A 23,744-nucleotide genomic window follows, 5' to 3' on the forward strand; every position below is an offset into this window, starting at 1 on the left:
TTACTTGTTTATTGCTTTTCTTTACTTCCTCTTGTGGATGCACTCTCCCTTCACTGCTGTAAACCTGGACATCTTCCCGCTGTAGTACTTAATGTACTGACACACCAAACCAACATAAAAAAAAAACTACACTTGCCTCACATTTATTGCATCTTGGCCAACACTGCAAAGACTGCTGCCACATATCTTGTAATGTATGCGCCTGGATAAAAGGAAATAACTCCATAACAGCGGGCAATGGAATCTGTCATTCAAGAAGGGAAACGTAGAATTCATCATTGAAATACAATGGCCATTTTCACACCATCACGCTTACTGTCATTCTAGAGGGCCATGGCTTTTTGAAAATATCCATAGAAGGATAAGATAAGGATGTCAAATCAAAAGTGACTCGTTCTGCTCCCTCAGGACATGAATTGTTTGTTTGTTTTCCTCTCGTCCGTTTCTCTTCACGTGGGCCATTTAGCTCAAGCAGAACAGCCAATCAGTGATTTATGTGGCCTGAAAGCTGGATGTTGGAAGCATTGTTAAATGCAAATGGAGTCCGATTCAACATAAAAACATGGCCAGCAGACATTCATAGACTTCCACAATGTCACCCTCGTCCTTTAAGTGGCTTGGTTTGTTTGATCCTTCATGAAAGATTCTCTCTGATGTTCTGTTTGGCCCCCCCCCCCCCTCAGCTCCAGGCTCAGACGGTGACTCTGACCCAGTCGGCGGCGTCCTCTCCGGCCCAGGTGCAGATGATTCCTGCGGGGTCTGCGGCGGCGCAGGCAGTCCAGCAGAAGCTCCTCCAGCAGCAGGTGGTGACCGCAGCCACCTCCCCCCAGATCCAGACGCCCCCCCCCCCACAGCCCCGCCCAGCAGCCTGCCGAAGCCCCGGTGCAGCCCGCTCAGCCCCAACAGCCCGCCAAGGGTCAAGCTCGCCAGGGGGGCATCAGGGCCAAAACCCCTGCCAAGCCCAGCAGCTAGGAGACGCACTCTCATGAATCTGATGTGTTTTCCTGCAGTACAGATGTGAGGCGTTGTTATGGATCCCACAGCAGCTATAGCCAGAGACAGACATCACGTTGTTAATCACACCCAACCTTTACCTCACTTCAACCATAGACTAACTGTTCCACAGGATCATTTCAGTGTTCAGACCTCCAGGAAGATCAACCACAGCTTCTGGTGGGATCCATAAAGTTGCTGAGTCAACTTTTGTTACTGCTATTCTTTATTCGTGTCATGAAATAAGGAAACGTCTTTCCCCCTCAACAACTGCCCAGCACATGAAAGGACAGATGCAGCAGTCCTGCCTTCAAATGATGATTATATTACTACTCAAGAGAAATCTGAGGCTGAGGCTTGTGGGTAATTCCTCATTGATAATGAGCTGTCCATTAGAATAAGTGTATTCATAAATAGTCCCTTTTATGTCTAATTCCCTTGTTGTCTATAGAAACTGAATGGAGAATAATGCACGTTCCTTTAGTCATTTGTTTTTTATTGCAGCAAATACACTGTAAACATGTACTTTAGTATTTTGTGTTTTCTCATGAATTGTCTTTTTTTATTGATGTCAAGGAAAAAAAAAATGTAAATATCAATGAAAAACATTTGTACTTGTAAAGTAGTCGTGTTTTCATTGGGTTTTTTCAGCCTAATTGTAATAAAGTGTTTTGTTTTTATATACAAATTCATCTTTTTTCCTTTGATTTTTTTTCATTAAATCCGTTGTAAGTACTTTGAAATCTTGTGGGTTCTTCTAACACATTCCCTGCTATGATATAGTCCCTAAAATGGTTGTTCCAAAAAATCTGGAGGATGTCATCTTATTTGATAATTGGTGCTCTATTAATAGCTATTCATTATTTTTGTATGACTAAAGGACCTGGAGGCAGGCACATTCGGCGCAGCAGGATTCAGCTGAGCAACAAAGTGAGTCAAACGCTGTGGGACAGTTTAGGTTTAGCATGCAGTGGATATTCAGCATCTTGTCCTCACACCGTCTGCTGAGCCCGGCTCGCTGCTGGCCCGGCTCGCTGGTGACTCGGCTTAAATGTCCACTGAGTTAGTGTGAGAGCAAAGGCGCTGAGAATCCCCCAACCCTCCACTACACTTAATGTCTTTTTGTTGTAATTTATCTATTTAGCCTGAATTGAGCCATGTTTGTCACATTGAGATCCGATATCTTTTTCACCATAGTTTTGGCCGCGGTTACACTGTGTAGAAGTCAGTTTCAAGTTAGATATTCGACAGACATTCGAACCAGTCTTCTAACGAAGTGGTTACCAACCTTTTTAGTCTCGTGTCCCCTTTGAGCTAGTCGCAACTCTATAAGAACCCCCTCATTCATCTGTGATGATTCGCCTACATTTGTTCTTCTATTAAACTCTTTGTAATCTTATCAAACCCAACTGCTCCTTTGATGAACATCACTTGTATAGCTCACCCTTAATACAAATGTTTTTAAACTAGACATTAACACTAATTGTCAGTGAAAGAAAAATAATATTTAGACTCACTTCTAGCAGTTTCAGCATCTTTTGTTAAGAGCTTTAATGAGTCACTTGAGTTTGATAGTCTTTCATAAACTTTGATAGTTCTGTGGGCAGGACACCAGGATTATGTGGAAATATATATTGCAATCCCTAATCTTTTGATTTACCCCCTGCAATCCCCTCAAGTACCCCGAGGGGTCCCCGTACATATGCCCACATCTGAGCCCTCGTTACCACAGCATTTCACTAATGGGCGGTCATACAATATTATTTGCACAAAAACCAAAGGTCATTTCAAATTGTCCAGACTAATTGCCTTAAAAAGGAGAACAAAATTATTATAAATGTATTAGCGCATTTTCTAGATGTTCTGATCTCTTTGATGCCATGTGTGACCTACTGACTCAAATCGATGCTGCATTAGTCCACCTTCTTGTTTACATCAATATTTTCATAAAAATATGTTGTTATGGATTTCCGTGCGTTATAACAAAGTTAACTAACGTTTATTGCAGCCTACTGGATATACACCTTGAAAGGCAAGTAGTTATCAATTTATAAACTCAAGTAATTTAAAAGTAGATACAAAATCAATTTGTTGACCATTTATGGCAACAATTCTCTGCAACAATGCTGGTCTTACTGTTCCTGAACGGGAAAGAAAACATGTTTCTGCATTTAAAGCAAGATGCAGTTGACTAAGCCGCTCTTGTATGCCTATTCTATCAAATACATACTAAAGATTCTTATAATCTTTTGCAGGAGCTGATGTGTATAATGGTGTCATTTGCAAACTTGCTTCAAATCGGGAAAAAACATTTAAACAAAATGTGCACTCTCTTGCTTCAAAAATGTGATGCAGATGATTCCACTAGGGGGCACTGTTGCATCAGTATTGCCCTGCCTTTTGGAAGAAGACATTACTACACTGTGGTTTCAGTTCATTGAAAGCTCCCATCTCTCTGGCACTCTGAGGCCGGTCCACATTCAGCCCTAAACGCCTGAGACAAGGGAGGTGAGGCGGAAGAGTGGCCGAGAGACGAGCAGATGGCAGAGATTTTTCCTCTGGCCTGAACATCACTCCAGCGTGCCCAATGTTTCTTATTTGTATTCAGAAAAATGGGCATTGTAAACAGGAGTGGTTGTTTTTTTCCTGCATGATGTGAAGGTCAGAAACAAGAGAAGCTATAACGACCCTGAACCAGGGGCGGACTGGGGGGGAAAAGTGGCCCGGGGATTAATTGACAGACAGGCCCACTTAATGCGCGGCATGTATCGGCCGGCCGGCAACGAAAGTATGTTACTTAACAAAGAACCCTATGCCTTTAATGTTATTTTGGACAATTATTCATATAGTAATCACATTACCTGAGCCCTTGAGTTGCCTAGAGCAAAAATAGTTACGGCATATATTTAGTGATTTTAATGTTAACAGATCTTTGATGCAATAACATTTTGACCCAATTTGCCTGACTTGACACATGGAATAAAACATGGGCGACGTACGAAGCATCCTCAATGTGGGTGAGACAATTTAACAGGGGGTGTGGGCAGGTGATGGACCTCACCTCCTCTAGGGGGGTCCGGGGGCAAGCTCCCCCGGGAAGATTTTTTTTTAAATGTCGAAGTTAAATGCATCAATCTGGTCAATTTTGAGAGCAAAATTAGGGACTAAATCTATGGCAATCAGTAGGGGCTTGGACTGTGAGCCGTAGGGTCGCCGGTTCAAGTCCCCGACCAGACCTATTTGGAGTGTGGACTTCTACTTGGAGAGGTCCCAGTTCACCTCCTGCCCTGCCGTGGTGCCCTTGAGCAAGAAACCAGACAAGGCTGTACCTTTAGTAATGAATATTACATGTTGTGAGGAAATCTTTCCACCAATAATTCCAATAAGTAATCCAAAATGTATTCTTCAGGTTTACGAAAGTAACTGTAATCAGATTACTCGTTTTTCAAATGTAACGCGAGCTGAATACAGTTACTTGATTTTTGTATTCTGATTACGTAACGCCGTTACATGTATTCCGTTACAACCCAACCCTGGCCACACCCCACTGGGCTGGGCTGGGCCGGAACACTTACAAATGTGGGCCGGTAGGATTTTAGAAACTTTTTTTGTTGTTGTTGGCCCTCCGGCCCACACACAGCACCGGCCCACCGGGGAAACTCCCGGTATTCCCGATGGCCAGTCTGCCCCTGCCCTGAACCTTTGTAACTGACTACATATACTCAAGTACTGTACTCAAGTATAATTTAACATTCTCTGTCATTTTATACTTCTACTCCCTCACACAGGGAAATGAATGAAATGGTGTTTTGGCGATTAGGCCCAGGTTTTGTAGGACATCATTCGGGAAGGGAAAGAACCGTTTCCGATGAACCCCCCTGGGTCTAGACACTGGTGGTGGTGATAAGTGGTTAGGTCCGGTCGGAAGGGAGAAGGTTAAGCTTGGCCCTGAGTTGGAAGCAGGAGGCGAAGGGGTGGAGGAGGGTTGCGCGTTGACACCTGGAAAACAGCTGATAGAAAAGGGGAGAGCATAGGGATTAACAGGTGCGATAATTAGGCTTGTGAATGGAGGGAAGTGATAGGTTAGCTAAGGAGTGGCGCTCCCTGTCATCTAGTGAAGGGAGCGAGTATTGCCATGACGTGCAATACGGAGTGATAGGTCTTCCTGCCTGAACTTGCGCTAAGCTTCATTGCAGTACTTAAGTACAATTTGAGATACTTTTACTTTACTTGAGTATTTCCATTTGACCTCAGAGCAGGAGCTGCTCTGAAGCGTTTCAAGAGAGCAGTGAATCACACCACTTCAATTCCTCATCTCTCTTCACAGCTCTCTGTGAATGTGTGCATCTGATGGAAAGAGCTGCAGTGAAAAACAGAAGTATGAACACTTGTGTGATCATACTCCACTTTCAATCCCACCTACCACTACCTTTTTATCAAATGTCAGTTTACAGCTGATAGGGATGAGTATGTCAGTGCACCTCTCGCACACAAGTGTAAACATGCAAACGCTTCTGTTTTGATTTCAAAGCGGGGGAACAACACGAGCTCTGTGATCCAGGAACTGAGAGAGAGACGTTTACAGCTGGAAGTTCAGGGTGCAGGAAACCCCCCATGGCAGCACTTTGGAGTGCAGGCTTGTATTTTGATATCTATATTCCAATTAAAAGAATGATGTATTATGGGGGTTGCAGAGTAACCAGATGGAGGTAAGGCTGTCAGAGCTGATCTCATCCCTCTCCCACCATGAGTGTTTACATCTTCAAAGCCTCTGAACAGTGTGAAATGTGCGAGTCAGGGATAAGGGCTGCTGTTTCACTGTTGTGTGTTTTCCTCCATTTGCACAGAGCCGTGAACAAGAGCCCCCCCCCCCCCAGCATGATGGGAAGCAGAGGAGCCATGTGAGTGACAGCCCGCTGGATAATACAATCATTATGTGTGTTGACAAGACAACAGGGAAGATCAGGTCAGTTTTTTCCAATAGCTTCAATGTTATGTGACCCAGTGACTGCAATTCCATACCAGATTGACAAATAAGACACAACTCTTTATTGGATTGTATTGTTTATTCTATTAGGAGAATAGTTTTACAGTTTTTTGAATTTCTTCCCTGTCATGTGACCAGAATCAATGCAGTATTATATTACTACAGTAGACAAGTAGGTTTATTTATTTTGTTGTATGAATGAAGATTTTATTTGTCTTAGTTTTAATAAAAAATGCAACAATTGTTTTGTGTTGTTATTCAATACTTTCAATGTTATGTGACTCAGTGACTCCAAATTGATACCCTATATATTATAACGACAATGGACAAATAAGAGACACATCTTTTTATTAGATTTAATTATTTTCTTCTGTTTTATATGAATTTTGTTTCAATAGCCTCAATGTCATAAGACTTCCAATGAATGCAGAATTGCACTGGACAAGTAAGACAAACCACTTTCTATTGGATTGTAATGCTTTTTCTATTTAATATGAATAATTTTGATTGAAAACTCTTGGATATGTTCAATAGCTGTGCTGTAACGACTTCAAAGTATGCAGAATTAAATACTTAAGCCATATTTTTCTGTTAATACCTTCATGAAAATATCAGTACGACGAGGGCTTTGTTGTTCCCTAAGAGACGAACAGGACTGAACGAAGGCAAACTCAGCACGTCGTGGGGGGAAAGCATCAGGTAGCCTACAAAGAAACCCAGCGAGGTGTTTCTTGTCAGGGCTGCAGATTAAAAAGACAAAATCCTGCGTCTATCTCCCCTCCTCACTCTCTAATGTCCCGGCCCTGATCACTCAGCCCCGGGGGCTCCCTGCTAATGATGTTCCTCCAATGATGCTGATGATCACCGCTATTGGAAAAAGAAACAGGCCATCTATACTAAAAGGTTGTCATGGCAACCCGCTGCTGCGACCCCCTTTAGTGCAAATCACAGTGCTGGTGGGACAATGGTTTATGTAGCACACACACTGGCAACACACCGCATCTCTGTCATGCCTCAGCTCAGTTCCTCTCTACATGAATACATCACACTACATACACAGTTATTAAGCAAGAGGAGTAATAAGGGGATGGCACACTCTGACATCCAAAAAACTGTAAATCAATAGGAGTGTAACGTTTCATCCATCTAGGTCAATATTCCAATTTAATCATCAACATCATACATAATCGATGCACAGCGGAAACATATATAGGGTACTTATTACCTTTATCATACGCTTAATTTTGAAATTCCCAACCATGTCTGTGTCTTGTCTATCTCCTTCACAACCATTTAATACAATTGTCAAATTATCTTTTAATTGCTTTTTGTGAGTTGATGAAAATGTAAGCGATGGTGTTAAAGGGGAATTTGATAACATCTCATAGCAAGTGAAGGCCCCTGACTTAAGTCTTCCTTTACATTACGACGTGCAAACTCAGATCTGCAAGAATCACGTAAATTGGCTTTTAATAAACCATAACCATATTAAGTGCTACATAAAGAAATAAAAAATCTTTTTATCTTGTTTTGCTTTTATTTGATTGGCCAAGGTGCAGTGCAAACGGATTTGTTTTCAGACTGAGATGGAAGATGTGTCGACTTTCTGCTGAGGGATTTCTACGTCTGCGTTTCTGTGAGGGTCTAGCGAGCCGATTAATTGAAATTGTATCGTGCCAGATGTTGTGATATAGGCAAATAAAGAACAGTTGTCCAAAGTATTGATATAATACCTTAATGGAATGAACCTTGGGATTTACACTCTAGTGTGTCCATAGTAAGCAAGGTGTTTAACAGAGGAATGCTTGGTGCAATAGACATCTTCCACGTTACAAATGGCTGCAGCAGCTTTTAATTATGTTGAGATCCTGCCTTTCAGATCCATACTAATGAGGATAAAAGATTATATGATTTGTATGATGTCCTCCCCTCTGTAATGGAAAGACGTTGCTCTGTTTAGTCATCTCCCAGTGCTCCTTAAGCCTCCTACCAGCCTAGAGACCCCTGAGGCGAGTACAGGACACGTATTACTCTAAATGACGAGTCACGGGTCTGCAGGCTGGATTTCACTGAATTGCAGGGGGATGATGGTGGTGAGGGAGGGGTGCTTATGTGCCAGTGGTAATTGCTCTGAATGCAAGATGGGGTGAGAGAGCACCGGAGCTGACACGCTCCACTTCCCTCGACAAAGTGATAGGAAGTGTCATTCGGCACTTTGAAAACACTGAGATCTACAGTATAAGTCTGCCACTCTCTGCTCCCACCTCCCACTCTTCCTCTCTGAATATCTCTCTCTCTCCCTGGGCTTCTCTTTTCTTCCCTCGCTCGTCCCCTCTGCCTGCTCCTGTCAGCTCACTATAGGCTCGACTGCTCTCATCTTCCACGCAAATGTCTTGTGGTATGACAGTCATATAAGCGAGAGGCTGTGAACCACAAAGGGAATCTCTGTCTTCTCTCTGTCTTCTCTCTTCTCTCTTCCCTCCATACCCCCCATCACACACACACACACACACACACACACACACACACACACACACACACACACACACACACACACACACACACACACACACACACACACACACACACGCACGCACGCACGCACGCACGCACACACACACACACACACACACATATTTAGAAACTCCCTATAGCCAAGTCTTCCTACCTGAACTGCCCCCCTGAGTTATAGTTTTTCTTTTCCAGGTGCATGCCAACATTCAGTCATCCACTGTAATTAATTGTATCCACTCGGAGCATGAGTCATGATCTCCTCTTCAGCACACCTGACATGTTGCAGTCCTAGGCTGTCAGATCTTGTCTTTTTGAATGTATTTCTTTGTTTGAACAATGATAGGAATTTGGCAAAAAGCCACTTATAAATGTACCTACAGTAAATAACAACGTACTCAAACAATTTAGTATTGCATTTCTATAACATTTAGGGACTCGTGACGTGAGATGTATTTTAAAACAATGATGGTCAAAATAGAGGAAGAAGAGGTGTAGTGGAATTTTTTATTATATCCTTATATGCTTAAACCAAATGCTTCTCAAAACATTGTAAAACACCTATATAATTTCCTGAGATGTGCTGTTTTCTTCTCATACTCTACTGTGGGTTTATTCCCAAGCGCTTCAAGGCCACAGAGCTGATTTGGCTACTAGGTTGAGACTCACACAAAGTTACACAAGAACTTCCCTACTCTGAGAACCGTTATACTATCTACCGCTCAAGGACAGGTGTCTAATAACAATATGTGACTGTGTGAAGACAGATTTCTGAACTTCCCACTCCTTCTTGTATATAAGCTTTGCTACTATATTGTACTGCGCACACTCACGCAGACTATCCTATACTCTGTGAGACCTGTGACTTTGTATTGCGTTTTTGTATTTGAAGCTTCAAATAAATAACCACAAAGACAACTCTGTCTGTTTCACCATTTATTTGTTTTGATCACTCTGACTTGTACTCTCCACAGTATTGGGTCTCAGATTTCCATAACAATTGGCGTTGTTGGCAGGATTTCTGCAAGTTCGATTGGGAACACCTATGGACGCTGGTGGTCGCTCCAGGATCCTCGGATTCTCCTCTACCTCGACAGAAACCGTACGGGACGAGAGGACCAGCGCCGGGGTGGAACCGATTGACTTCACGAGATCCAACGAACTCAAAAGGCTTTCAATACTCGGTGAGATGTACAGTGTCTACATTGTCGATCACCACAAGGTAAAAAGAGATCTGACGTCCGCTGGAGCTAAATTCGTTGGCGGCCTGTTCCCATGGTGGGGTACAGTAAACAATTCCCATAACATAGATACTTTAGACGTTCGGCTAGAGAACCTCACTTACGAGACGACGCAAGGCTTCCAGGCATTGACCCCATTCATAATAGCCTCTAGGAACATGCTCATGCAGCACCAATATGCTCTTGACCTTTTGTTCGCCTCAAAGGGTGGCCTGTGTCATGTGATCGGTGACTCCTGTTGCACTTACATTCCTGACGCCACCAAGAACATCACTGACACCGTGCTGCATCTCAACGACCTGTTAGCCGACATGAAAGCGGATGACATATCCAACGCAGGTGGCTGGGACTGGTGGTCCTGGCTTACATCAGGGGGGTGAGAAGCATGGCTGGCTAGGATAGTTACACCCCTGGCGATCATTTTTGGCCTATTAATCAGTTGTACCTGTTTGATTATCCCAATACTGAAGAAGTGCGTTTCCAGCATGGTATCCTCAGCTTTCGTTCAGTATACTGCTATTCCATTACACGACAATCCTTTGCGCCACAGTGAGATAGACCAGCTAGAATTAGAAGAGTCTGATTCCGACACTACAATATAATCATGTGAATCGAGTGTACTCTCCTCTTATGCCTACATTATATTGGAGTCTGTCCTCCACAAAAACAGCCAGTTTTCTATGATATATTTGTGATGTGTTTACTTAAACCAGCGATGGAGTGTATTCATTGATATGTTATATCAGTCTATCCTGTCATTTGTTTTTTTATTGATCAAGTATGATCAAAAGGGGAGAATGTAGTGGACATTTTTATTATATCCTTATATGCTTAAACCAAATGCTTCTCAAAACATTGTAAAACACCTATATCATTTCCTGAGATGTGCTGTTTTCTTCTCATACTCTACTGTGGGTTTATTCCCAAGCGCTTCAAGGCCACAGAGCTGATTTGGCTACTAGGTTGAGACTCACACAAAGTTACACAAGAACTTCCCTACTCTGAGAACTGTTATACTATCTACCGCTCAAGGACAGGTGTCTAATAACAATATGTGACTGTGTGAAGACAGATTTCTGAACTTCCCACTCCTTCTTGTATATAAGCTTTGCTACTATATTGTACTGCGCACACTCACGCAGACTATCCTATACTCTGTGAGACCTGTGACTTTGTATTGCGTTTTTGTATTTGAAGCTTCAAATAAATAACCAGAAAGACAACTCTGTCTGTTTCACCATTTATTTGTTTTGATCACTCTGACTTGTACTCTCCACAGTATTGGGTCTCAGATTTCCATAACAGAGGCCAAGATTTTCAGTCCACAGGTAACGCATCAGAAATACTAGATCCTATATTTCCCATAATGCAACACTATAGCATCTATTATTTGATCTTTAAATTCCTGTGACTCCTTTTGTCACAAGGATTGCTTTTGTCAAAACACAGGATTGCATTTTGTGGTATATGCTAACATCAACATGCTAACAAGGAGAATGCTAACATGCTTGTTTATGGCAGGTTAAATATTTCCGTTTGTCAACACTCAAACAGCTGAGGGTGATAGGAGTGCAGGTAATTGTTGATAAACTACAGTGTAGGACAGATTCAACTGTAGACCTGATGGCAGTGCTTAATTGAAAGAGAAGCGATCGTTATATATCAGAAATCTGCCTGCCCTGAAGCCTAAGGGAACATTCATATTTTGTACAAATGTCATTGCAACACATCCAGTATTTGTCAAGATATTCCACTAAAAAAACAAAAAAAGTCAACCGATCGTGGCACTCGAGGAAAAAATGGGGTATCAAAGTAAAAAGAAGTTAACCTCTGGTGACCATGAATGTCAACATTTTATATCAATATTTCAAAACAAAGTAGTGGACAAACTGACCAGGCAACATATCGACACTGCCAACCATTTATTTTTGGCGGCACTGCTGTCATGGCTTAAAATGATAAATCTCACGCATTGCACAAGGAAAATCAATAGGGTTATTTCTGCTGACAAACATCACAAGGCTATTTGTAGGGTGTGTGTAGAACGGGAACTGTCTTAAAGGTGTGAGGCAGAGCTGTTGCTGGTGCATGGCAGCCAGACTCTTTTCAATCTGTGTGGCTGCAATGAAGCAAAAACCCAAATGTCTAAAGTTTAAACCCTCTTACTCAATCTGTGAAAGAGCAAAAAGAACCTGGTCAGGGGGATGGGTGTGTGTCAAGGGGAGAAGATGTAAAAAACATGGAAGACCCCCCACTCCACCACACACACACACACACACACACACACACACACACACACACACACACACACACACACACACACACACACACACACACACACACACACACACACACACACACACACACACACACACACACACACACACACACACACACACACACCCCTCCATCTTCCCACTAAGCCCCCACCCCCTAAACAAACTCACACACATGCTGAAAGCTGAATGTCCAACAAATGGAGGCAAGAGGCGAGTGATGGCCCCGTATGAGAGGTGTATTGTGCAGCCAGCCCCCCCCCCCCTCGGAGGCCAGTAATCAAGGGGGCCCAGTCTGCGGGGCCAGGGGGGTCGGGGTGAGAAGGGGCAGTGGCGGCTGAGGAGGAGGCAGTTGCTGTCCCACTAGGATGTTATTTATTGGCCTACTTTGAATCTCCTGCTGCCTCCTGCACTCCCTGTCACTCCCATTGATCTTGTCCTGATCCGCCCCCACGGATGGCTCTGCAGACCCCCCCCCCTCCTTTTCCTCTTATGTACATTATGTAAAGAAAAGTGCTATATAAATAAACTTGCCTTGCCTTGAAAAGTGCTATATAAATAAACTTGCCTTGCCTTGCCTTGCCTTGCCTTGCCTTGCCTTGCCTTGCCTTGCCTTGCCTTGCCTTGCCTTGCCTTGCCTTGCCTTGCCTTGCCTTGCCTTGCCTTGCCTTCTGCTCCTGGCATAATGTCCTAAGGGAGCTTAGAAAGTGTTTCAGAATCACTTTAGCCTATTTGACTACAGGCACTGTAGTGTATGTTGAGGGTTACTAAAGGTAAGTCATTGTTTACATACCAGGCATTGCCTCTGGCTTTGTCATGAGATAGGGAGTATTTGCTCAGAACACTTGGTGTGTGTTAAATACAAATATGGATGCAGGTTTAAAAGTCATAAACATAAAATGTTGGGAAGCAATAAGTGGAGATACAGGGTGACCTATAGGGGTGCAAGACGCAACGCATGAACCCAACACACCCACTTCAAATCTAGATGGGAGCCTTTGTTGTATTGTGCAAATAAGAAACCAACCCCTTTTTACACCATGTTTTGCAAATCTATTTTTGTTTTTAAACTATAATCTTGGTGGCAAGGGACATACTTCCTTCTCTCTGTCTGTACCTGTGTACTCTCATGTTCCAAATAACCCAGCTTCCCCCAAATGTCTTGTTGGTGTCTATCTACGCCTGGATCCTGAGTCGTGGCTGATCCTGTTGCTGTGGTGCTGAGTCCTGGATCCTGAGCCGTGGCTGTGCCTGTGGTCCTGGATCCTGAGTCCTGGATCCTGAGTCCTGCGTCCTGAGTCCTGGATTGTGCATCCTGAGCCCTGGATCCTGAGTCGTGGCTGATCCTGTTGCTGTGGTGCTGAGTCCTGGATCCTGAGCCGTGGCTGTGCCTGTGGTCCTGGATCCTGAGTCCTGGATCCTGAGTCCTGCGTCCTGAGTCCTGGATTGTGCATCCTGAGCCCTGGATCCTGAGCCGTGGCTGTGCCTGTGGTCCTGGATCCTGAGTCCTGGATCCTGAGTCCTGCGTCCTGAGTCCTGGATTGTGCATCCTGAGCCCTGGATCCTGAGTCGTGGCTGATCCTGTTGCTGTGGTGCTGAGTCCTGGGGGGTATACTGCGAAGCAGGATTTTCGCTTAGCCGGCTAAATTCAGGGAAAACTCCGGCTTTCCGGTCATCCGAAGCTGGTTCTCTTTTTAGCAGGCTAGATCTCCATGGTAATATATGCTAAGCAGCTAACCAGGATCAAAGCCTCAGAGCTGCACCTGCAAGGTGAATACAGCTGGCAAAAGAAAAAGTGTTTGAATAATAGTCAGATTGCTCTGAAGATGGGAGGTGATATTCTATTAATGTTCACGTTCACACAGTCGGTGATTTTTGCCGGCCGTCTTTCCTGCGACGGCAGTTTTTCTGTATTTCCTTTCTCCTGTAATATGACTTGATCGCTTTAAACTCCGCACACTGAGCTCTGATTGGTCAGCAGGCGGTGTTTTCACTGAGTTGAGCTCTTAGCCTGCAACCTAACCAGGGGCCTATACTACGAACCTGGTTCAACCTAACCTGGATATGTTTGAGTTAGCCGGTTGGCCTAATCCAAAACATACGCGCTCTCGCTAAACTGTACTACGACGCTGGTTATCAAGTGGATCGCTCAAGCCAGCCGTGTCCTATCTAGTTAGGTGCGCGTTCACATGAAAGGGGTGGTATCTGGAGCATTCGACCAATCACAAACATGGAGAAGCGCACTGACAGCGCAGCGTCATACTTCCTGAATGAAAAGTGAACTTTAATACTAGTCAAAAATGAAGAAGTTAAACTTTAAACATCCATGACTTAAACACTTTATCCAGGATCAAAGCCACATAGCTGCACCTGCAAGGTGAATACAGCTGGTAAAAGAAAAAGTGTTTGAATGCGTACATTAACAGGTTTATGATATCACTGCCCCGTCTAAAACACGATCTGACTTTAATTACATTTGTCTCGAGTGTTTCGTCAACTTAATGTGTTGCTTAAAATAATACTTCTGCATACAGTATGTGACACTGTGAGTGTTGCACGGCCAGATACGGCTCAACTGACTCAGATAAGGAGAGATATGATACATTATGAAGTGATATGCCGCAGACTGTACTTAATGTTACTCTGATCCGGTTACTTATGTTGTGGCCGATATTTAAGTAAGCTTTCTTAACGCTAATGTTATAATAGTCAGATTGCTCTGAAGATGGGAGGTGATATTCTATTAATGTTCACGTTCACACAGTCGGTGATTTCTGCCGGCCGTCTTTCCTGCGACGGCAGTTTTTCTGTATTTCCTTTCTCCTGTGATATGACTTGATCGCTTTAAACTCCGCACACTGAGCTCTGATTGGTCAGCAGGCGGTGTTTTCACTGAGTTGAGCTCTTAGCCTGCAACCTAACCTGGTCCCGACCAGGTTAGCTGCTTAGCATATATTACCATGGAGATCTAGCCTGCTAAAAAGAGAACCAGCTTCGGATGACCGGAAAGCCGGAGTTTTCCCTGAATTTAGCCGGCTAAGCGAAAATCCTGCTTCGCAGTATACCCCCCTAGTCGGGACCAGGGGCCTATGCTACGAAGCTGGTTCAACCTAACCTGGATATGTTTGAGTTAGCCGGTTGGCCTAATCCAAAACATACGCGCTCTCGCTAAACTGTACTACGACGCTGGTTATCAAGTGGATCGCTCAAGCCAGCCGTGTCCTATCTAGTTAGGTGCGCGTTCACATGAAAGGGGTGGTATTTGGAGCATTCGACCAATCACAAACATGGAGAAGCGCACTGACAGCGCAGCGTCATACTTCCTGAATGAAAAGTGAACTTTAATACTAGTCAAAAATGAAGAAGTTAAACTTTAAACATCCATGACTTAAACACTTTATCCAGGATCAAAGCCTCAGAGCTGCACCTGCAAGGTGAATACAGCTGGTAAAAGAAAAAGTGTTTGAATGCGTACATTAACAGGTTTATGATATCACTGCCCCGTCTAAAACACGATCTGACTTCAATTACATTTGTCTCGAGTGTTTCGTCAACTTAATGTGTTGCTTAAAATAATACTTCTGCATACAGTATGTGACACTGTGAGTGTTGCACGGCCAGATACGGCTCAGCTGACTCAGATCAGGAGATATATGATACATTATGAAATGATATGCCGCGGACTGTACTTAATGTACTCTGATCCGGTTACTTATGTTGTGGCCGATATTTAAGTAAGCTTTCTTAACGCTAATGTTATAATAGTCAGATTGCTCTGAAGATGGGAGGTGATATTCTATTAATGTTCACGTTCACACAGTCGGTGATTTTTGCCGGCCGTCTTTCCTGCGACGGCAGTTTTTCTGTATTTCCTTTCTCCTGTAATATGACTTGATCGCTTTAAACTCCGCACACTGAGCTCTGATTGGTCAGCAGGCGGTGTTTTCACTGAGTTGAGCTCTTAGCCTGCAACCTAACCAGGGGCCTATACTACGAACCTGGTTCAACCTAACCTGGATATGTTTGAGTTAGCCGGTTGGCCTAATCCAAAACATACGCGCTCTCGCTAAACTGTACTACGACGCTGGTTATCAAGTGGATCGCTCAAGCCAGCCGTGTCCTATCTAGTTAGGTGCGCGTTCACATGAAAGGGGTGGTATCTGGAGCATTCGACCAATCACAAACATGGAGAAGCGCACTGACAGCGCAGCGTCATACTTCCTGAATGAAAAGTGAACTTTAATACTAGTCAAAAATGAAGAAGTTAAACTTTAAACATCCATGACTTAAACACTTTATCCAGGATCAAAGCCACATAGCTGCACCTGCAAGGTGAATACAGCTGGCAAAAGAAAAAGTGTTTGAATGCGTACATTAACAGGTTTATGATATCACTGCCCCGTCTAAAACACGATCTGACTTTAATTACATTTGTCTCGAGTGTTTCGTCAACTTAATGTGTTGCTTAAAATAATACTTCTGCATACAGTATGTGACACTGTGAGTGTTGCACGGCCAGATACGGCTCAACTGACTCAGATAAGGAGAGATATGATACATTATGAAGTGATATGCCGCAGACTGTACTTAATGTTACTCTGATCCGGTTACTTATGTTGTGGCCGATATTTAAGTAAGCTTTCTTAACGCTAATGTTATAATAGTCAGATTGCTCTGAAGATGGGAGGTGATATTCTATTAATGTTCACGTTCACACAGTCGGTGATTTCTGCCGGCCGTCTTTCCTGCGACGGCAGTTTTTCTGTATTTCCTTTCTCCTGTGATATGACTTGATCGCTTTAAACTCCGCACACTGAGCTCTGATTGGTCAGCAGGCGGTGTTTTCACTGAGTTGAGCTCTTAGCCTGCAACCTAACCTGGTCCCGACCAGGTTAGCTGCTTAGCATATATTACCATGGAGATCTAGCCTGCTAAAAAGAGAACCAGCTTCGGATGACCGGAAAGCCGGAGTTTTCCCTGAATTTAGCCGGCTAAGCGAAAATCCTGCTTCGCAGTATACCCCCCTGGTCCCGACCAGGTTAGCTGCTTAGCATATATTACCATGGAGATCTAGCTTGCTAAAAAGAGAACCAGCTTCGGATGACCGGAAAGCCGGAGTTTTCCCTGAATTTAGCCGGCTAAGCGAAAATCCTGCTTCGCAGTATACCCCCCTAGTCGGGACCAGGGGCCTATGCTACGAAGCTGGTTCAACCTAACCTGGATATGTTTGAGTTAGCCGGTTGGCCTAATCCAAAACATACGCGCTCTCGCTAAACTGTACTACGACGCTGGTTATCAAGTGGATCGCTCAAGCCAGCCGTGTCCTATCTAGTTAGGTGCGCGTTCACATGAAAGGGGTGGTATTTGGAGCATTCGACCAATCACAAACATGGAGAAGCGCACTGACAGCGCAGCGTCATACTTCCTGAATGAAAAGTGAACTTTAATACTAGTCAAAAATGAAGAAGTTAAACTTTAAACATCCATGACTTAAACACTTTATCCAGGATCAAAGCCTCAGAGCTGCACCTGCAAGGTGAATACAGCTGGTAAAAGAAAAAGTGTTTGAATGCGTACATTAACAGGTTTATGATATCACTGCCCCGTCTAAAACACGATCTGACTTCAATTACATTTGTCTCGAGTGTTTCGTCAACTTATGTGTTGCTTAAAATAATACTTCTGCATACAGTATGTGACACAGTGAGTGTTGCACGGCCAGATACGGCTCAGCTGACTCAGATAAGGAGAGATATGATACATTATGAAGTGATATGCCGCGGACTGTACTTAATGTAGGCTACTCTGATCCGGTTACTTATGTTGTGGCCGATATTTAAGTAAGCTTTCTTAACGCTAATGTTATAATAGTCAGATTGCTCTGAAGATGGAGGTGATATTCTATTCATGTTCACGTTCACACAGTCGGTGATTTTTGCCGGCCGTCTTTCCTGCGACGGCAGTTTTTCTGTATTTCCTTTCTCCTGTAATATGACTTGATCGCTTTAAACTCCGCACACTGAGCTCTGATTGGTCAGCAGGCGGTGCTTTCACTGAGTTGAGCTCTTAGCCTGCAACCTAACCTGGTCCCGACCAGGTTAGCTGCTTAGCATATATTACCATGGAGATCTAGCCTGCTAAAAAGAGAACCAGCTTCGGATGACCGGAAAGCCGGAGTTTTCCCTGAATTTAGCCGGCTAAGCGAAAATCCTGCTTCGCAGTATACCCCCCAGGTTAGGTTGCAGGCTAAGAGCTCAACTCAGTGAAAACACCGCCTGCTGACCAATCAGAGCTCAGTGTGCGGAGTTTAAAGCGATCAAGTCATATCACAGGAGAAAGGAAATACAGAAAAACTGCCGTCGCAGGAAAGACGGCCGGCAGAAATCACCGACTGTGTGAACGTGAACATTAATAGAATATCACCTCCCATCTTCAGAGCAATCTGACTATTATAACATTAGCGTTAAGAAAGCTTACTTAAATATCGGCCACAACATAAGTAACCGGATCAGAGTAACATTAAGTACAGTCTGCGGCATATCACTTCATAATGTATCATATCTCTCCTTATCTGAGTCAGTTGAGCCGTATCTGGCCGTGCAACACTCACAGTGTCACATACTGTATGCAGAAGTATTATTTTAAGCAACACATTAAGTTGACGAAACACTCGAGACAAATGTAATTAAAGTCAGATCGTGTTTTAGACGGGGCAGTGATATCATAAACCTGTTAATGTACGCATTCAAACACTTTTTCTTTTACCAGCTGTATTCACCTTGCAGGTGCAGCTATGTGGCTTTGATCCTGGATAAAGTGTTTAAGTCATGGATGTTTAAAGTTTAACTTCTTCATTTTTGACTAGTATTAAAGTTCACTTTTCATTCAGGAAGTATGACGCTGCGCTGTCAGTGCGCTTCTCCATGTTTGTGATTGGTCGAATGCTCCAAATACAACCTGATCTCACCAGAATGCGTGACTCCACCACGACTCCTTAACACCACAATGCGTGGTGGAGTCACGAACTTTGTTACATTTGCGTGTCGGCACCACGCAAACAACCCCAATGTAAAGTGAATGAGGCTCCTTTGTCGTGGTGCACACACGCATTTCTACAACGTGCATTGTGTGTAATGCAACTGTTATTTTTATTAAATTAGTTAGTTTTTAAGGAAGGCCAGAGCTTCAGCTGTGTCAAATAGATTGTTCCCTTCAGTTAACGTTATTTAAAAGATAATGATCATGTATTGTATTACGAGCGTCCATTCCCATTGGATAACGGAGAATTTTACACCCGGAAGTAAGTAGCCTATTCTCCTTACTGTCGATTAATTTTACAGTGATATATGCACTACTCATCGACTAAAAAACACCAAATTGTCCTTGTTAATTACACAACATTGATTGGTTTGAATTGTGTGCAATGCTTTTGTATTTTCCCCCTTCGATTCGGAGAAACAAATATTTTTTCTGAGTTTTTGGACGGCAGAAGACACTACACTACCCAGAATCCTCAGCTATCGTTTGGGACTACACCATGAACCCCGTGATCAGTCCTCAAGCTCTTTGATTGGTTGACCTCCAACTGCATTCCATATGAAAAAAAACGTTTCGTAAAAGAGAAAATCATACTTTATTCAGCAGTGCTTGCTTTACTCTTTGATAGTCATCACATGAATGCATTGTAATAAATGGTTTGGCTGCATTAAATATTACACATCTGTCTTAGTTCTTTATTTATCTACAGAGATCGGGCATCAGAATACACCGGAAACTATTCTTTTACCGTTCTGTTTTAATTTCACAATAAAGTTAGTAGTAATATTTTGTTTTGATATTATTGTTTTTTATTAACTACTAGACCTCTGGGTCATGTTAAGACCATCTTTTGGTTGCTATGGGTTTTTTCCATCGCTTTTGTGTTACAAATATCAAAACAATAACAAAATAATATTCGTCGTAAACTAAACCGGAAACAGCAGTATATTTTATTTTGTTAACACTGTAAACTTGACAGCCTTTTAACCCAAACCACCTACTGGTTAAAGCACGTTATTGCACGTTTAGAGTAATTGCAATGCAGGAAGATTGTGTTGCTTTTTAACGACTGTTTAAAATGCCTTTTTCTTAATGTCTTTCATTTTTGTAACGCACTTTTGAATGTTATATTTTATGAAAACATTCAAATATTAAGAGTACATACAAAATAGTGGGAAAGTAGAAGGTCAATTATATAAATATAGAATAGAAAATATCAAGAAGATACTCAAATGATATCTAGAGTAAAACAGTTTAGTGCCTGATAGGAGGATGTGCTAACTAATAAGGCTTTAATTAAAGAAATGTGCAGAATACGACAGTGTAATGGTGGAGGTACACACATTGATAGATGTCTTGTAATGCACTGTTGATGAACCTGTGACCCAAGTTGTTCATTCATTGCATAACTACACTGTTGTGTATATGATATGTCAATAAACCTTAGAAAATCTTGAAATCTTGAAAGGGATGTGCAAAATAGCAATTATATACAGTCTTTAATGAACTATTAGAGAATAACGAGTAATGAATATGCTTTAAACGGATCTGCAGATACATATTTAGTCTTCTCAAGCAACCAACTATCAAATATCTCGCCTGATTGTTGGCACTTGACAATCACCTTCACTGAATTTCACTCAGGTGTAACTAAAGTCTGATTTAAGGCTTGTTTATATTTCACATCATTAATCCAAATCTGGATTAATGATGTGAAATATAAACAAGCCTTAAATGAAATTATTTATCTAATATATCATATTACAATCACTTGTAGACTCTTATTGCACTATTTCACTATTTTTTCTGTGTATCTGTTTTATTGCGTAGCACTGTTGGAGGAGCCTGTGACCTAAGGGGGGGGGGGGGGTAGGACACGTTCGATTCCTGTTTTGAATAGTGTGCCGTCGATGGGTTTCATTCCATTTCAAAGTCCTTTTGGACGCTCTGTGTAAACGTCGCGCATCCAATCACAGAGGTTGAGGACTGATCACGGGGTTTGTCAAGCTAAGCACATGGTGTAGTCCCAAACAATAGCTGAGGATTCTGGGTAGTGTAGTGTCTTCTGCCGTCCTAAAACTCAGAAAAAACATTTGTTTCTCCGAATCGAAGGGGAAAAATACAAAAGCATTGCACACAATTCAAACCAATCAATGTTGTGTAATTAACAAGGACAATTTGGTGTGTTTTAGTCGATGAGTAGTGCAGATATCACTGTAAAATCAATCGACAGTAAGGAGAATAGGCTACTTACTTCCGGGTGTAAAATTCTCCGTTATCCAATGGGAATGGACGCTCGTAATACAATACATGATCATTATCTTTTAAATAACGTTAACTGAAGGGAACAATCTATTTGACACAGCTGAAGCTCTGGCCTTCCTTAAAAACTAACTAATTTAATAAAATAACAGTTGCATTACACACAATGCACGTTGTAGAAATGCGTGTGTGCACCTCGACAAAGGAGCCTCATTCACTTTACATTGGGGTTGTTTGCGTGGTGCCGACACGCAAATGTAACAAAGTTCGTGACTCCACCACGCATTGTGGTGTTAAGGAGTCGTGGTGGAGTCACGCATTCTGGTGAGATCAGGTTGTCCAAATACCACCCCTTTCATGTGAACGCGCACCTAACTAGATAGGACACGGCTGGCTTGAGCGATCCACTTGATAACCAGCGTCGTAGTACAGTTTAGCGAGAGCGCGTATGTTTTGGATTAGGCCAACCGGCTAACTCAAACATATCCAGGTTAGGTTGAACCAGGTTCGTAGTATAGGCCCCTGGATCGTGAGCCCTGGATCCTGAGTTGTGGCTGTGCCTGTTGCTGTGGTCCATGATCCTGAGTCCTGCATCCTAAGTCCTGGATTTCGAGTCGTGGCTGAACCGGTCTCTGCGGTCCTGCCTGACTCTCATCATACTACTTCCCTGATGGCTCCCACAAGATTGTTGACATCCTCGTGGATTCATCTTCTTATTATAGACACATGCATTTCCAAACATTTGGTCTACCTATGTTGTAAATGTATTATCTCTTCGATTTACACACGGCATCTATTGCACGTCTGTCCGTCCTGGGAGAGGGATCCCTCCTCTGATGCTCTCCCTGAGGTTTCTCCCATTTTCCCCTTTAAACTGTGGGTTTTCTTTGGAAGTTTTTCCTTGTACGATGTGAGGGTCTAAGGACAGAGGGTGTCGTATTGTCATACAATTGTTTTTCTTCTCATGCATTTTCACCATGCAACGAGTGCTTCAGCTAAACCCTGCAAACATGTTTATGTTAAGCATGTGAAATCTTTGTTGTGTTAAACATTTTAAATTAGTTATAATGTTAGCATAATTTCATTTGCTGATTTGATACCAGTCCTTATCCTTTGGGAAATATAAATTAATTTACAAAGTTCTGTGCCAATATTTTACAGGTGATAGAAAAATTCTATGATAAGTCAGGGAAGTATCACAGCCTGTATGATTCATCCTCTGTGGACAATGAATGTCTGTACAAAATGTCACAGTAATGATGACAAATTGTTGAGATATTTCAGAGTACAGCCAACCTATCATATTGGCACCATATTTTGACTTTACAGTTTACCAGGTTTTTGATATCCATTTATTTAATATCTTATTTATTTAAAATCTTCTTGACTTTTCTATTTAATGCAAATATTAATCAAACATTGTTTTTTTAAACACTGTTTGTCAGCTTTTCCAGCAACTTTCCCCGCCGGTGTGACAGTTTGCACAAAGTTCAAATTGGGTCCATGGGAATTAGGTGTTCTTTAAAGACTTGCTCACAAGTGCACGTAATGCTGTTATCGTCATTGTACTAATATCATGCACACAAGCATAGAAATTCAAGTCAGTTTCCCCGGCCTGGTTTATCTTTCTAACATGTAATGCTTGGTACATGATAGATCTTTTTTTGTGGAATGCTGGGTAACGCCTGGAATGTCCCGACCATGATAGGAAACATGTGTTGGATGAGGAGGTTGTTCGGTGGGAGATAACGAAATTCCATGTCACATGAATGCCGAAGGTAAGTGCAGTCAAACATCTCAGGTATGAATAGTCAGCTACCGTTGCTCCATAATCCACCTCAACCCCTTCACAGTGCACACAGTGTAAATGTCACTGGGTTTGTGAGGGGCCTCAATTAAGCAGAACACCTAGCTAAACAAACAGTACACAGAGGTACGAAATACACATATTCCACCTACAAATACTCGTGAGATAAAAACATTGAGTCTAAGCAATGCAGAGGAACAGGGGTTATTACTCTGAGTGTGTCTATCAACAGATCGCTCTGCACCCCATGATCAGCTCTGTGGAGGAAGATTAGAGGCAGACATTTCCTCTATTTCTCATATCCTGTCATTTAGATAATCCAACACCAGTTCAACACCTGTTGTTCAAATGTGTTGGTCCCCAGAGGATGAATAGTCTCTAACATTAGTGATTTTTTCAACAGCTCCAAAGTGAAGTTGACCTTTTTTTAAATGTCTTATTATAATGGTTTAACCGGAAATTTCGTACGCATATTCTTTTCCCTTAAGAATTAATTGTACCAGCTTTAATCAGGTAACTTTTTCCGTCCATGTGTGCTGCAGGGGTGAGATACCAACAAGATAGTATTCAAAGACATTTTCAAAAAGTCCATTCACTCTAAATAAAGTACAGGAAGTGCTAAAATACAA

At 42.6% G+C, this 23,744-nt stretch overlaps 1 protein-coding gene across 1 annotated transcript in view; it reads left to right on the forward strand.

Moving 5' to 3' along the window:
* ep400 (E1A binding protein p400) overlaps positions 1-1,685 on the forward strand; it is a 32,529-nt gene extending 30,844 nt beyond the window's left edge. The window contains 2 exon segments of the mRNA XM_071204394.1: positions 684-839; positions 841-1,685. Of these exon segments, the coding sequence (XP_071060495.1) occupies positions 684-839; positions 841-972 (288 nt within the window). The 3' untranslated portion in view covers positions 973-1,685.
* The last annotated feature ends 22,059 nt before the right edge of the window (positions 1,686-23,744 follow it).

This window comes from Pseudochaenichthys georgianus, chromosome 9 (genome assembly GCF_902827115.2).
Source record: "Pseudochaenichthys georgianus chromosome 9, fPseGeo1.2, whole genome shotgun sequence".
In the NCBI taxonomy this organism is placed as follows: Eukaryota; Metazoa; Chordata; class Actinopteri; order Perciformes; family Channichthyidae; genus Pseudochaenichthys; species Pseudochaenichthys georgianus.